This window comes from Zea mays, chromosome 4 (genome assembly GCF_902167145.1).
Source record: "Zea mays cultivar B73 chromosome 4, Zm-B73-REFERENCE-NAM-5.0, whole genome shotgun sequence".
In the NCBI taxonomy this organism is placed as follows: domain Eukaryota; kingdom Viridiplantae; phylum Streptophyta; class Magnoliopsida; order Poales; family Poaceae; genus Zea; species Zea mays.
Window position 1 is genome coordinate 43,305,272 of NC_050099.1, and position 16,912 is coordinate 43,322,183.

Sequence of the window (16,912 nt, forward strand, 5' to 3'; positions counted from 1 at the left end):
TCAGCGAGAAGGGCCACCTTCGCTGCATCGTCTATGGAGGTGGTAACCTTCGAAGTTGCTTTCTTGGGAGCCATCGCGGGAACGATTTTTCGGAGCACGAACGATGGGCGCTAAATGTTAACTCACTGACACGTGACCGAGTGGGTCCAAGTAGTGGGAAAACGGGAATACTTTGATGCTTAACAACACGATGGATTAGAGCAATAGTGGTTTTTAGCCTGTCCCATCAGGGTATAGTGCGGGGGTATTTATAGGTAACCAGGGGACAGTCTCACCCTTGTAAATATAGTTATGCTCATGGTTACCCACGTTATCCCCAGAATAATCTCCCTTCAAGGGTTATTACAGGTCATTACAGTGTGGTTAAGTACAACCCAGACGGACACACCATCAACCCTACCCTGTGTTGTGGCTTACAAGTGGGGTCAGACGATCTAGGATGGTTCCGCACGGCCCCGCTTTAATAACATGCGCGTGTAGTGACAACAACCTTCATCTTAGGGCGTCGGGTCTTCGCAAGCCAGCAAGGCCTTCACCTGTCCTAGCTGATCTGGGAGCCGGCAAGGACTTCGTCTATCCTCGCTTGGTTGAAGTAGACTTCGCTTTCCCTTCGTCGTGATTTATCCTGTTCACGTTATAAATGAACCGAGCGAGGGGGCAGTCAGCCTTCGCCCCAACAGTTAGCCAAAAGACTCGATTGTTGGCCATCAAAGAATTATTATATCATGGGTTGTAGATATGTAAGTATGTGTTCATTTCGAATGTATTTATAAATGGCACTTCTTTGCAATCCTAATGACTGATATTTTGTAGGTTCTTATACCATTGAAATTCAACAGATGCCATGCCCTTTTTGTAATCGATCATGGTAAAAAACACATGACTTTTTTTGACTTTACACCGACTCAAGATTGGTGTAAGCACATGCCATACAAGAGGTTTGCTGAAGCGATAATCATGGCCTCAAAGAAATATAAGATTGCCTACATCAAGAAATGTTGTGGATGGACAGAGGATATTTTTAAGTGGAAACATACAATTCAGACTGTTGTTCCAATTGACTTAAAAAGGATATTTTCTCCGTACCACCTTCACAGTAGTTCAATTTCTTTTTATGATAACCATGTATATAACATAGTTGGCCAAACATTATTCTATAGTCTTAATACCGGGTACCTCATTCTACTTCCATGTGGGGGAATGACAAGCGAATGGAATTTGTTAGGGTGAGTGGAGTACGTTCGTTTCATGTTCAAACATAAATTCTAGTTACATAATACAAATTTGATGTTCTGTTCTCTTATGTCTTTGTGTGTAGGATGCAAAGATTCTTCGAAGGAACTTTGTTATTGATCTATTAAGTTATGAGGACAATCCATGCTGATATGTCATTCTTGCAAATATACACCAGCAAATTATCAATATCGCTAAAAAGGGTTAGATTAGTGTATGATTGTCAACACATTTGTGTGTTATTAAAAATTCTATACTAGCTCTTTAGAAATAATTTGTGTGATATTGATAATGTTTGCCACAATGATTTTACATATCATAGTCATGTGTGTCGTTCTGTATCAATGTTTCATACAAATATTTTACTCCCGTGGTAACGCACGGGCACAGACATATTTGTGTAGAAGTTTGTTCTTTTTTTAGGTTTGGTCTGACTTGTGTTCTGATGTCCTTTTGTGTGTCTTGTATCAAATTTGGATGGACAGATTTGATGGTGAAAAATGTCATCCTAGATGTATAGTATGAATTGCCTAGATGTCTTCTCACAAAAATGACCAAGTGTATCCTAAAAGTGTCATCCTAGATGTACTATATGTATTGCCTAAGTGTCATCCGACTGATATCTTCTCAACATTCTTGGAAATGACCTGACTAGAATTGTCACGAATGGATAGTTCCCTATCGTCATGACTGTTTTTAGGAGTACATGCGCCTCTTACTTGCTGCTCGGTATCTATCTCAGATGTCATAATGTCATGATCAGAAGCGTCCTCTATGCTAGTTGGCAAAATTTATGCATAGGATCACAAATGGATTATGAAATCTTTTCTCATAACAGAATAACACACATTTATACATAAATTATCGTGGTATTATATATTTCCGTTGCAACGCACGGACACTCGCCTAGTCGATACATATGCTCTTACTAATATTATTAATTGTTTAACTAATTTTTGTAACTAAAAAGATACCAAACCATTTTTAAAGTCGCTTAAAATCGGAACAGAAAGATAATTTAGGTTGTTTAGGGTGATTTTGAAGTCCAAGGAAAAAACAGACTATAACAAATTCCTTAATTCTTTCCGAAAACGCTACGGTATTTAGTTTTATGTTATTAACGGTAGCTCGTGTTTTTTTTGTTACGACTATTGTGTGTGTAAGGGATTTGGGGTCGAGCTAATGGCCTAGAGAGCGCAAACCCTTGGCAGTCATTCTCGCTCGGGTCTTTGCCTCACATCACAAGAGCTGGTATCCTTTCCTGGTTCATCCTAATCGCGGTCTTGGCTTGCTTTTTCTGCATTACACGCAGGAGCTGCTGCGAGCCATGCACGTCGCTCGCCGCCCTTGTGAACTGTCACGGGCCTTCCCGCCGGCGCCTCTCCTTTCCCCTCCCGGCTCCCGGCTCCTCACGCACACTTGCACGGCATGGACGATATATTGCGTACCTGCAGCTCGACGGCTTTGCTCTCATCAACTGTGTCGAAGCATCTAGCCTAGTGGTGGCGCGACGCGATAATGGACTCTGAGAGCGAGGAGCAGGGCTCGTCGCCGGAGACAGAGTCGGATCCCCCGCCGTCGCCGTCGCAGCTGCCGCTGCTGCTGAACCCGGCGTACGCGCGGTGCAAGTCGGTCGTCCACGACGAGCTGCGCAGCTTCCGCGTGTTCCTGCAGTGGTGCGCGCTGGACCACAGCACCTGCGCGGGGCGCGCCGCGTCGTACGCGGTGTTCGTGGCGCTGGCGCTGCTGGTGCCCGCCGCGGTGTCGCTGTCGCTGCGCGCCGACACGGCGCTGTCGCGGGCCTCCGCGTCCGCCATCGCCTTCAACCGCGTGGCGCAGGCCCCCGCCACGGGGCTCGCCGTCGTGTCCTTCGCCACGCTGGCCGCCTTCTTCCGCCGCTTCGGCGGCCTGCGGCAGCTGCTGTTCCTCGACGGCGCGCTCCGCGACGACACCGCCTTCGTGCGGCGCGGCTACGCGCGGGAGCTGGACCGCGCGTTCCGCACCCTGGCCGCGCTCCTGCTGCCCTCGCTCTGCGTGGAGGCCGCGCACAAGGCCGTCTTCTTCTTCTGCACCGTTAGGGTGGAGCCGCCCGCCGCCGTGCTCCTCCCCTTCGCCACGCCGCCGCTGGTGCTGCCGTGGCGCGCGGTGGCGCTGGTCGCCACGGTGGCGTCGTGGGTGTACCGCACGGGGGTGTTCCTGCTGGTGTGCGTGCTGTTCCGCCTCACCTGCGAGCTCCAGATCCTGCGCTTCGAGGGCATCTACCGCATGTTCGACGTCGAGGCGCGCCCCACCGCCGCTGAGATCTTCGCGGAGCACCGCCGCATCCGCACGCAGCTGCTCGCCACCAGCCACCGGTACAGGGTGTTCATCCTCTGCTGCCTCGTCACCATCACCATCAGCCAGCTCGGCGCGCTCATCGTGGTCCTCTCGTCAAGGGACGCCAAGAGCTTCTCCAACACCGGCGACCTCGTGGTACGTACGCACTGGCGCACTGCACCACACGATGGAGAAAGCCTCATCGTCGCTCTAAGACTCCTAGGCCTCGCGCCCGTGTGTCGAGTTGCATGCAGGTCGGCTCGGCGGTGCAGCTGAGCGGCTTCTTCATGTGCCTGCTGGGCGCGGCCAGGATCACGCACAGGGCGCAGAGGATCGTGTCCATCGCCAGCCAGTGGCACATGAGCTTGGAGTCGTCGTCCACGCACAACTGCAAATCGTCGTCAGCGAGCGACGCCGTCGACGCGTCGTCCCACGTCTCCGGCTCGTCGACGGCCGCCGTCTCCCAGCTGGCGGAGCCCAGTGCGCCGTGCTCGTACAGCAGCAGACAAGCACTCGGTACGCATGCAACCTCACTCTTTTTGCTGTCCTGCCTGCCACAGAGCACAGAGGCAGAGATGTCTGAGACTGAGAGGCTGGCTTTTGGTGTGTGCTGCGTGCAGTGACTTACCTACGGCACAACGGCGGCGGGATCACCCTGTTCGGCTTCACGCTGGACAGGGGCCTCCTCCACACCATCTTCGTCTTCGAGATGACCCTGGTGCTCTGGATCCTCAGCAAAGTCGTGGTCTTCTAACAGGAAGAGGAGTGTCGTCGCATAGTAACGTTGCCTATTGATTAACGACTGATTATTCTCCCTTTTCTTTCTGATAAATGGACAGCTTCGATTGATCAATCCACAAGCTGTTACTTACAACTTAGGGTGATAATAAGCTCTCGATTTTACACTATAAAATTTAAGAATAGAATCGAATTAGTACCAAACTCTATTTCTATTTATTTTTAAATTTAAATTAATTAAGTGTCCTAATTTATTGTGAAGAAATATTTGGATCGTTATCCATTACGACCTCTACTCACAACAAAAATACCAAATGCTGGATCAACACAAAAGGTAGACACTTACAGTCACATGCATCTTGCAAGTATGTACAAATGTTCCGTCTCTGAACAATTGACTAGTACGATGCCCGTGCGTTGCAACGACATTTGACCCATGGTGTACTATGAGCATGTGGAGAGGATATTTGTAGCTGGACCATCTGTGCTAGACCCTGCTAGATGTTGCATGCCTGGGACTGAACCTGCTGACATAGTTTGATGTTGCTATTGATGCTGCAGATGAGAGTAGAACTATGGTGACTGACTGGTTATCTGAGACACCTTACCTAATGTATGTGGCTGAGTTTTTTGAGCGTGTGTCTGTACAGATTGAGCAACACCTGACAATCCTATCCTTGTCATAGCATGTGCTACGGTAGGGCAGTGTCCCTTTGTTTCCTCCTCAGCCATGTTATTAGATGATGGCATACAGCGCCAGACATATCTAATTTGTATACATCAAATGCTTTCATTGTCAACATCCTTTTCCTCAGCAAGCATCAAGCAGAGATCCTCGTTACCTCTATAGACTTGAACCAAAGTTGTAGCCTTGTATGCGATGAACCCCATCATCGGGAAGAACCTGCATAAAGATAGTTAGTCATTCAAAAATGGAAGCATATATCCCTGATATGTGTATTCATAACGTGACGACATATTTGGCATAATATGCCAATTAATTGAGATCTAGGACAGTTTCTCGACAAATACAAAATAGATAGTCAATATATTCAACTAATTCTAGGAGGTCAGAAAAATGATTGTAAGCTCTAAATATTTTAGATCTTGTCAGTTCATTATCACAGATAGTTCAATCTAACAAGAATCGAGAAAGTGAAAGCTTTAACATCAAAAGCAACATCATGTAAACATGAATCTGGCCTTCGCATAATTCCTTCTCATGACATTTTCATCAGCATGCAAAAATCACCAATTCTACTCAAATCAACTAATGAAACCAAGGGTAGTGAATTTGCATATACAATCCCAAGCTGTCAACTGAGGCTGTCGATCTAATTACGCCCGGAATGAGTCTACCGATGCCAAAATGGAAGCCATACGAGAGTAGGAAGCTCTTGTACAGTCGTACAGTTCTCCGCAGTGTGAAAAATAACATAGAAGAAAATGAGGTCATGAATGCTCACGGTAGCAATGCTAGCCACTTGTTCACAGGTCTATTGAAGCCAAGTTACCTTGTCCTGACATGACAAATAGCTCTGTCCACATTCATCATAAGTAAGCTCTTTTGACAATTAATTGTGCTTATGTCACATTAAATCCATGGCGAATCAGATTTTAGGACAGACCTCCACAGGATAGCATTACTCAAGCTGCCCATGCCATGCTCCTTCCACTGATTCCCCTCCTGGATGAACCGACAGAGCTTCACCTTCCTGCACAACCACCAAGTTAGATCAAAAACCTAGCCAAACAGGATCGGGGCTGGGGAGGATTGAAGACGAAAATGCTACATTTATAGAGATATACCAACTCGTCCCCTCTTTTGTCCGTCACCCACCACACATCATCGCCCTCGCTCGCTCTGCAATTTCGGGCAAAAGAGAAATATGAATAGCCAAGAAAATAAGTCGATCGGTCGACCCTACAAGAATGTGGTGCTAACACCCATATGATGATATGAATACAGACAGAAAATCTAGATTTATATCAAAGTGCAGAAGCAGACTACAAGGTGTACTTACTTCCATAATCCATAATTCCATATGAAATTGTATGTGCACTGAAAGGAAGAAGCTTGCCCCCCACATACCAGTTCCTTGCTGATGTCAGAAGCGACAAAGGTAGTTTATGCATGCACATTTTTGCAAGATAATACTATGGTTCTGAAAGTTGCCTAGAGGGGGGGTGAATAGGCAAGCGGAAACTTTTTCAACAAAAACTAGAAACAAACTGGGTAAAACCGGTTTAGCCGGTGTCAAAACTGGTTCAGCCGGTTTGCACGAGCTCAACTTGAAAGTCGCCTAGAGGGGGGGTGAATAGGGCGAATCTGAAATTTATAAACTTAAGCACAACTACAAGCCGGGTTAGTGTTAGAAATATGAACGAGTCCGAGAGAGAGGGAGAAAAACAAATCGCGGGCAAATAAAGAGTGAGACACGATGATTTGTTTTACCGAGGTTCGGTTCTTGCAAACCTACTCCCCATTGAGGTGGTCACAAAGACCGGGTCTCTTTCAACCCTTTCCCTCTCTCAAACGGTCACCTAGACCGAGTGAGCTTCTCTTCTCAATCAAACAGGACACAAAAATCCCCGCAAGGATCACCACACAATTGGTGTCTCTTGCCTCGGTTACAATTGAGTTGATCACAAGAAGAATGAGAAAGAAAAGAAGCAATCCAAGCGCAAGAGCTCAAATGAACACAAATGTCGCTCTCTCTAGTCACTATTTGATTTGGAGTGATTCCGGACTTGGGAGAGGATTTGATCTCTTTGGTTGTGTCTAGAATTGCATGCTATAGCTCTTGTAATGTGTTGGAAGGTGGAAAACTTGGATGCCTTGAATGTGGGGTGGTTGGGGTATTTATAGCCCCAACCACCAAAAGTGGCTGTTGGGAGGCTGTCTGTCGCATGGCGCACCGGACAGTCCGGTGCGCCAGCCACGTCAGCAGGCCGTTGGGTTCTGACCGTTGGAGCTCTGACTGGTAGGGCCTCTGGGCTGTCCGGTGGTGCACCGGACAGGTCCTGTAGACTGTCCGGTGCACCTTCTGCGCGTGCTCTGTCCTCTACGCGCGCAGGCGCGCATTAAATGCGTTGCAGTCGACCGTTGCGTGCGAAGTAGCCGTTGCTCCGCTGGCACACCGGACAGTCCGGTGTGTCACCGGACAGTCCGGTGAATTATAGCGGAGCGGCCTCCCATTTTCCCGAAGGTAGTGAGTTCAGCATCAAGTTCCCTGGTGCACCGGACACTGTCCGGTGGCACACCCGACAGTCCGGTGGCACACCCGACAGTCCGGTGCGCCAGACCAGGATGCCTTTGGGTTGTCTTTTGCTCTCTTTGTTTGAACCCTTTCTTAGTCTTTTTATTGGCTTATTGTGAACCTTTGGCACCTGTAGAACTTATAGACTAGAGCAAACTAGTTAGTCCAATTGTTTGTGTTGGACAATTCAACCACCAAAATCAAATAGGAAAAGGTGTAAGCCTAATTCCCTTTCAATCTCCCCCTTTTTGGTGATTGATGCCAACACAAACCAAAGCAAATATAGAAGTGCATAATTGAACTAGTTTGCAAAATGTAAGTGCAAAGGTTATTTAGAATTGAACCAATAAATATTCTCTTAAGATATTCATGGATTTTTTCTTTATTTTTAACATTTTGGACCACGCTTGCACCACATGTTTTGTTTTTGCAAATTCTTTTGTAAATTCTTTTCAAAGACCTTTTGCAAATGGTCAAAGGATAAATAGTAAGATTTTGAGAAGCATTTTCAAGATTTGAAATTTTCTCCCCCTGTTTCAAATGCTCTTACTTTGACTAAACAAAACTCCCCCTCAATTAAATCCTCCTCTTAGTGTTCAAGAGGGTTTTAGATATTAGTTTTGAAGAGGTTGTACCAATTTGAAATAGAATACCGATTGAAAAATCATCAATTTCAAAATCTTTTCTTAACTCAAAATTTTTGAAAATGGTGGTGGTGCGGTCCTTTTGCTTTGGGCTAATACTTTCTCCCCCTTTGGCATGAATCGCCAAAAACGGATACTTGAGTGAAATATAAGCCCTTCTACTTTCTCTCCCGATGGCAAATAACATAAGAGTGAAGATTATACCAAAGTTGGAGAGTTGCTCGGAGCGACGGCGAAGGATGAGTAATTTGATGGAGTGAAGTGGAAGCCTTTGTCTTCGCCGAAGACTCCAATTCTCTTTCAATCTATGACTTGGTTTGAAATACACTTGAAAACACATTAGTCATAGCATATAAAAGAGACATGATCAAAGGTATATTAATGAGCTATGTATGCAAGACATCAAAAGAAATTCCGAGAATCAAGAATATTTAGCTCATGCCTAAGTTTGTTAAATGTTTGTTCATCTAGTGGCTTGGTAAAGATATCGACTAATTGTTCTTTGGTGTTAATGTATGCAATCTCGATATCCCCCTTTTGTTGGTGATCCCTTAAGAAATGATACCGAATGGCTATGTGTTTAGTGCGGCTATGCTCAACGGGATTATCCGCCATGCGGATTGCACTCTCATTATCACATAGAAGAGGAACTTTGGTTAATTTGTAACCATAGTCCCTAAGGGTTTGCCTCATCCAAAGCAATTGCGCGCAACAATGACCTGCGGCAATATACTCGGCTTCGGCGGTAGAAAAAGCTACGGAATTTTGCTTCTTTGAAGCCCAAGACACCAGAGACCTTCCCAAGAACTGGCAAGTCCTTGATGTGCTCTTTCTATTAATTTTACACCCCGCCCAACCGGCATCCGAATAACCAATTAAATCAAATGTGGATCCCCTAGGATACCAAAGCCCAAACTTAGGAGTATAAACTAAATATCTCAAGATTAGTTTTACGGCCGTAAGGTGAGCTTCCTTAGGGTCGGCTTGGAATCTTGCACACATGCATACGGAAAGCATAATATCCGGTCGTGAAGCACATAAATAGAGTGAAGAATCTCTCATCGACCGGTATACCTTTTGATCTACGGATTTACCTCCCGTGTCGAGGTCGAGATGCCCATTGGTTCCCATGGGTGTCTTGATGGGCTTGGCATCCTTCATCCCAAACTTGTTTAGAATGTCTTGAATATACTTCGTTTGGCTAATGAAGGTGCCCTCTTGGAGTTGCTTCACTTGAAATCCCAAGAAGTACTTCAACTCCCCCATCATTGACATCTCGAATTTTTGTGTCATGATCCTACTAAATTCCTCACATGTAGATTCGTTAGTAGACCCAAATATAATATCATCAACATAAATTTGGCATACAAACAAATCATTTTCAAGAGTTTTAGTAAATAAAGTAGGATCGGCTTTTCCGACTTTGAAGCCATTAGAGATAAGAAAATCTCTTAGGCATTCATACCATGCTCTTGGGGCTTGCTTGAGCCCATAAAGCACCTTAGAGAGTTTGTAAACATAGTTAGGGTACTCACTATCTTCAAAGTCGGGAGGTTTCTCAACATAGACCTCTTCCTTGATTGGTCCATTGAGGAAGGCACTTTTCACGTCCATTTGGTAAAGCTTAAAGCCATGGTAAGTAGCATAGGCAAGTAAAATGCGAATTGACTCAAACCTAGCTACGTGTGCATAGGTTTCACCAAAATCCAAACCTTCGACTTGTGAATATCCCTTGGCCACAAGTCGGGCTTTGTTCCTTGTCACCACACCATGCTCATCTTGCTTGTTGCGGAAAACCCACTTGGTTCCTACAACATTTTGGTTAGGACGTGGAACTAAATGTCATACCTCATTTCTAGTGAAGTTGTTGAGCTCCTCTTGCATCGCCACCACCCAATCCGAATCTTGAAGTGCTTCCTCTACCCTGTGTGGCTCAATAGAGGAACAAAAGAGTAATGTTCACAAAAATGAGCAACACGAGATCGAGTAGTTACCCCCTTTTGAATATCGCCGAGGATGGTGTTCACGGGGTGATCTCGTTGGATTGCTTGGTGGACTCTTGGGTGTGGCGGTCTTGGAACTTGTTCATCTTCCTCATCTTGATCACGGGCATCTCCCCCTTAATCATCGCTCTTCTCTTGAGGTGGATCAACTTCTTGATCTTCTCCTTCATCATCTTGAGCCTTATCCTCATCTTGAGTTGGTGGAGATGCTTGCATTGAGGAAGATGGTTGATCTTGTGCATTTGGAGGCTCTTCGGATTCCTTAGGACACACATCCCCAATGGACATGTTCCTTAGCACGATGCATGGAGCCTCTTCATCATCTATCTCATCAAGATCAACTTGCTCTACTTGAGAGCCGTTAGTCTCATCAAACACAATGTCACAAGAAACTTCAACTAGTCCAGAGGACTTGTTAAAGACTCTATATGCCCTTGTGTTTGAGTCATATCCTAGTAAAAAGCCTTCTACAGCCTTAGGAGAAAATTTGGATTTTCTACCTCTTTTAAAAAGAATAAAGTATTTGCTACCAAAGACTCTAAAATATGAAACATTTGGCTTTTTATCGATTAGGAGTTCGTATGATGTCTTCTTGAGGATTCGGTGGAGATACAACCGGTTGATGGCGTAGCAGGCGGTGTTGACCGCCTCGGCCCAAAACCGATCCGAAGTCTTGTACTCATCAAGCATGGTTCTTGCCATGTCCAATAGAGTTCTATTCTTCCTCTCCACTACACCATTTTGTTGTGGCGTGTAGGGAGAAGAGAACTCATGCTTGATGCCCTCCTCCTCAAGGAAGCCTTCAATTTGAGAGTTCTTGAACTCCGTCACGTTGTCGCTTCTAATTTTCTTGATCCTTAAGCCGAACTCGTTTTGAGCCCGTCTCAAGAATCCCTTTAAGGTCTCTTGGGTATGAGATTTTTCCTGCAAAAAGAACACCCAAGTGAAGAGAGAAATAATCATCCACAATAACTAGACAGTACTTACTCCCGGCGATGCTTATGTAAGCAATCGGGCCGAATAGGTCCATGTGTAGGAGCTCGAGTGGCCTGTCAGTCATCATGATGTTCTTGTGTGGATGATGAACACCAACTTGCTTCCCTGCCTGACATGCGCTACAAATCCTGTCTTTCTCAAAATGAACATTTGTTAGTCCCAAAATGTGTTCTCCCTTTAGAAGCTTGTGAAGATTCTTCATTCCAACATGTGCTAGTCGGCGATGCCAGAGCCAGCCCATGTTAGTCTTAGCAATTAAGCAAGTGTCGAGTTCAGCTCTATCAAAATCTACTAAGTATAGCTGACCCTCTAACACTCCCTTAAATGCTACTGAATCATCACTTCTTCTAAAGACAGTAACACCTATATCCGTAAAAAGACAGTTGTAACCCATTTTACATTATTGTGAAACTGAAAGCAAGTTGTAATCTAAAGAATCTACAAGAAAAACATTTGAAATGAAATGGTCAGGTGATATAGCGATTTTACCCAATCCTTTGACCAAATCTTGATTTCCATCCCCGAATGTGATAGCTCGTTGGGGATCTTGGTTTTTCTCGTAGGAGGAGAACATCTTCTTCTCCCCTGTCATGTGGTTTGTGCAACCGCTATCGATGATCCAACTTGAGCCCCCGGATGCATAAACCTACAAAACAAATTTAGTTCTTGTTTTTAGGTACCCAAACGGTTTTGGGTCCTTTGACATTAGATACAAGAACTTTGGGTACCCAAACACAAGTCTTTGACCCCTTGTGCTTGCCCCCAACATACTTGGCAACTACCTTGCCGGATTTGTTAGTTAAAACATAAGATGCATCAAAAGTTTTAAATGAAATGTTAGAATCATTTGATGCAATAGGAGTTATCTTCTTAGGCAATTTTGCACGGGTTGATTGCCTAGAGCTAGATGTCTCACCCTTATACATAAAAGCATGATTAGGGCCAGAGTGAGACTTCCTAGAGTGAATTCTCCTAATTTTGTGCTCAGGATAACCGGCAGGGTACAAAATGTAACCCTCGTTATCCTGAGGCATGGGAGCCTTGCCCTTAACAAAATTAGACAATCTTTTAGGAGGGGCATTAAGTTTGACATTGTCTCCCTTTTGGAAGCCAATGCCATCCTTGATGCCAGGGCGTCTCCCACTATAGAGCATACTTCTAGCAAATTTAAAATTTTCATTTTCTAAGTCATGCTCATTTATTTTGGCATTAAGTTGAGCTATGTGATCATTTTGTTTCTTAATTAAAGCTAGGTGATCATGAATAGCATCAACATTAATGTCTCTACATCTAGTACAAATGGAAACATGCTCAACGGTAGATGTAGAGGGTTTGCAAGATTTTAATTCAACAACCTTAGCATGTAATATGTCATTTTCACTTCTAAGGTTAGAAATGGTAATATTGCAAACATCTAAGTCTTTAGCCTTAGCAATCAAATTTTCATTTTCATTTCTAAGGCTAGCAAGAGCGACATTCAATTTTTCAATCTTAGCAATACAATTAGCATGATCATTTCTAAGATTGGCAATTGAATCATCACTAACATTAGAATCAACCTTAGCAGTTAATTTAGCATTTTCATTTCTAAGGTTGGCAATAATATCATGACAAGTGCTTAGCTCACTAGATAATTTTTCGCATTTTTCTATTTCTAAAGCATAAGCATTCTTAACCTTAACATGCTTCTTATTTTCTTTGATTGGGAAGTCCTCTTGAGAGTCCAAGAGTTCATCCTTCTCATGAATAACACTAATTAATTCATTTAATTTTTCCTTTTGTTGCATGTTTAGGTTGGAAAAAAGGGTGCGCAAATTATCCTCCTCATCACAAGAGTTATCCTCATCACTAGAGGTTTCATATTTAGTGGAGGATTTTGATTTTACCTTCTTCCTTTTGCCGTCTTTTGCCATGAGGCACTTGTGGCCAACATTGGGGAAGAGGAGCCCTTTGGTGACGGCGATGTTGGCGGCGTCCTCGTCGGAGGAGGAGTCGGTGGAGCTCTCGCCGGAGTCCCATTCGCGGCACACATGGGCATTGCCGCCCCTCTTCTTGTGGTACCTCTTCTTTTCTCTCCTCTTTCCCTTCTTGTCGTCGCCCCTGTCACTATCACTTGATAATGGACATTTTGCAATAAAATGTCCGGGCTTACCACACTTGTAGCACACTTTCTTGGAGCGGGATTTGTAGTCCTTCCCCCTCCTTTGCTTGAGGATTTGGCGGAAGCTCTTGATGATGAGCGCCATTTCCTCGTTGTCGAGCTTGGATGCATCGATGGGGAGTCTACTTGATGTAGACTCTTCCTTCTTCTCCCCCGTCGCCTTGAATGCGACCGGTTGTGCTTCGGGCGTGGAGGGGCCATCTTGCTCGATGATCTTCTTTGAGCCTTTGATCATCAACTCAAAGCTCACAAATTTTCCTATCACTTCCTCGGGAGACATTAGTGTATATCTAGGATCACCACGTATTAATTGAACTTGTGTAGGGTTAAGAAAGACGAGTGATCTAAGAATAACCTTGACCATTTCATGGTCATCCCATTTTTTACTCCTGAGGTTGCGCACTTGGTTCACCAAGGTCTTGAGCCGGTTGTACATATCTTGTGGCTCCTCCCCTTGGCGAAGCCGGAAGCGACCGAGCTCCCCCTCGATCGTCTCCCGCTTGGTGATCTTGGTCACCTCGTCTCCTTCGTGCACGGTCTTTAGCACATCCCAAATCTCCTTGGCGCTCTTCAATCCTTGCACCTTGTTATACTCCTCTCGACTTAGAGAGGTGAGGAGTATAGTGGTGGCTTGGGAGTTGAAGTGCACGATTTGGGCCACCTCGTCCTCATCATAATCTTCATCCCCTACGGATGGTACCTGTACACCAAACTCAACAACATCCCATATACTTTTGTGGAGTGAGGTTAGGTGATATCTCATCATATCACTCCACCTAGAATAATCCTCACCGTCAAACGTCGGTGGTTTGCCTAATGGGACGGAAAGTAATGGAGTATGCTTATTAATGCGAGGATAGCATAGGGGGATATTACTATACTTCTTGCGCTCTTGGCGCTTAGAAGTGACGGACGCGGCGTCGGATCCGGATGTAGAGGGCGAGGAAGAATCGGTCTCGTAGTAGACCACTTTCATCATTTTCTTCTTCTTTTCGCCACTCTTGTGCGATCAAATGCGTGAAGGGGATCCATCCTTCTTGTTGTTGGCGGACTCCCTTGTGGAGACTTCTCGTGGCTTGTAGCGGACTTCTCACCGCCGATCACCATCTTCTTGGCGTGATCTCCCGACATCACTTCGAGCAATTAAGCTCTAATGAAGCACCGGGCTTTGATACCAATTGAAAGTCGCCTAGAGGGGGGGTGAATAGGGCGAATCTGAAATTTATAAACTTAAGCACAACTACAAGCCGAGTTAGCGTTAGAAATATGAACGAGTCCGAGAGAGAGGGAGAAAAACAAATCACGGGCAAATAAAGAGTGAGACACGATGATTTGTTTTACCGAGGTTCGGTTCTTGCAAACCTACTCCCTGTTGAGGTGGTCACAAAGACTGGGTCTCTTTCAACCCTTTCCCTCTCTCAAACGGTCACTTGGACCGAGTGAGCTTCTCTTCTCAATCAAACGGGACACAAAAGTCCCCACAAGGACCACCACACAATTGGTGTCTCTTGCCTCGATTACAATTGAGTTGACCACAATAAGAATGAGAAAGAAAAGAAGCAATCCAAGCGCAAGAGCTCAAATGAACACAAATGTCGCTCTCTCTAGTCACTATTTGATTTGGAGTGATTCCGGACTTGGGAGAGGATTTGATCTATTTGGTTGTGTCTAGAATTGCATGTTATAGCTCTTGTAATGTGTTGGAAGGTGGAAAACTTGGATGCCTTGAATGTGGGGTGGTTGGGGTATTTATAGCCCCAACCACCAAAAGTGACCGTTGGGAGGCTGTCTGTCGCATGGCTCACCGGACAGTCTGGTGCGCCAGCCACGTCAGCAGGCCGTTAGGTTCTGACCGTTGGAGCTCTGACTGGTGGGGCCTCTGGGCTGTCCGGTGGTGCACCGGACAGGTCCTGTAGACTGTCCTGTGCACCTTCTACGCGTGCTCTGTCCTCTGCGCGCGCAGGCGCGCATTAAATGTGTTGCAGTCGATCGTTGCGTGCGAAGTAGCCATTGCTCCGCTGGCACACCGGACAGTCCGGTGTGTCACCGGACACTGTCCGGTGCCTCACTGTTGGGGGCCTTCGGCCTCCGAAGGTCCTCAAAAACACGATTTGACAATGTTTTCCAAGTGAAACATGTGAACAGGTATTTTCGGAATTGGGTTACTGATATACAAGAGTATGATCAAGACGAAGCTTGAGTGAGACGGAAGGCGATAATGACGAAGGATAAGATGATCACGAAGCTATGCGCAGAAAAGCTTCGGCATGACAGCAGGAAAGGGGGACCGACCTAAAGATGACAAGCCTAATTAGACCTCGAAGAATTACTATAGAGTTATTGATAAATGTAAAGGGCATTAATGTAATTTTACACGGGCTGCGTCCTGTGCCTATAAATAGATGAACAGTACTCCCGTACTGTTCACGCTGACTTGGCATTCACTTTTGCGCCACGCCTATATTTTCTTTCCTTCAGGCTGAAGGTACATTTGTAATTTATCTTTGTCTACACAAGTAATATAAATAGAAATATATTAATGATAATGTTTACAGAAATTATGCTACTTTCTGTATTTTGTTTGAATGTTCTTCATTTTTTACCATGATCATGAAGGTACGTCCTTCATGACCTTCGTCCTAAATTCATTATATCCGAAGGGAAATAATGATTAGAAGGACGAAGGGCTTTTGATATTTAACATTTTATGTTGCCTTGTTCTTGATTCATAGCATTTGAGAACAAGTCCCCAACATTGGCGCCCACCTCCGGTGAACTCACTTCCATTTTTTGAGTCTTGAACACTTTCGGCAAGCATCACCTTCGTCATGCCGCCAAAAAAGCTTCAGCGACAGGGGCTGGTACTTTACAGCCGTTGGATCCCAATCAGGACAGTCCGGTGAATTATAGCGGAGCGGCCTCCCATTTTCCCGAAGGTAGCGAGTTCAGCGTCAAGTTCCCTGGTGCACCGGACACTGTCCGGTGGCACACCTGACAGTCCGGTGCGCCAGACCAGGGTGCCTTTGGGTTGTCTTTTGCTCTCTTTGTTTGAACCCTTTCTTGGTCTTTTTATTGGCTTATTGTGAACCTTTGGCACCTGTAGAACTTATAGACTAGAGCAAACTAGTTAGTCCAATTGTTTGTGTTGGACAATTCAACCACCAAAATCAATTAGGAAAAGGTGTAAGCCTAATTCCCTTTCACAACTAAAGAATGAGATATAAACTAAATTGATCTCAAAATTCACCCAGTTAACTTTGGAAATGAAATGTTCTAGTTGATCCACATGGTTCAAAGTAGTAGATCTGAGAAGGACACTTCTCAAAATCCACACACCAAAAGATATAAACAAATCTTCCACGAAATGGTGAGAGAATGAAGAACACGAACAAACACAATGAGCAAGAACACAAGAGACACAAGATTTATCCCAAGGTTCGATCACACCACCAAGGTGCCCTACTTCCTCGTTGAGGTGCCCACAAAGAGCCGGGTCTCTTTCAACCCTAATCCTCCCTTTGTCGACCACAAAGGTCAAGCCCACACACTAATCTTTGCTCA

At 45.2% G+C, this 16,912-nt stretch overlaps 1 protein-coding gene across 1 annotated transcript; it reads left to right on the forward strand.

Moving 5' to 3' along the window:
- The first annotated feature begins 2,706 nt into the window (after positions 1-2,706).
- LOC100275536 (Ras guanine nucleotide exchange factor K) lies at positions 2,707-4,377 on the forward strand. Its single transcript, NM_001149592.1, has 3 exons — positions 2,707-3,705; positions 3,804-4,065; positions 4,170-4,377. The coding sequence occupies exons 1-3, from the start codon at positions 2,752-2,754 to the stop codon at positions 4,301-4,303; spliced, it is 1,350 nt and encodes a 449-aa protein (NP_001143064.1). The 5' UTR covers positions 2,707-2,751; the 3' UTR covers positions 4,304-4,377.
- The last annotated feature ends 12,535 nt before the right edge of the window (positions 4,378-16,912 follow it).

Bases quoted from the DNA above. Each gene is read 5' to 3' on its own strand.
- LOC100275536 (NM_001149592.1), top strand. From the start codon at position 2,752: ATGGACTCTGAGAGCGAGGAGCAGGGCTCGTCGCCGGAGACAGAGTCG. The intron at 3,706-3,803 runs GTACGTACGCAC...AGTTGCATGCAG, and splicing joins CCAACACCGGCGACCTCGTG to GTCGGCTCGGCGGTGCAGCT. The intron at 4,066-4,169 runs GTACGCATGCAA...TGCTGCGTGCAG, and splicing joins CAGCAGCAGACAAGCACTCG to TGACTTACCTACGGCACAAC.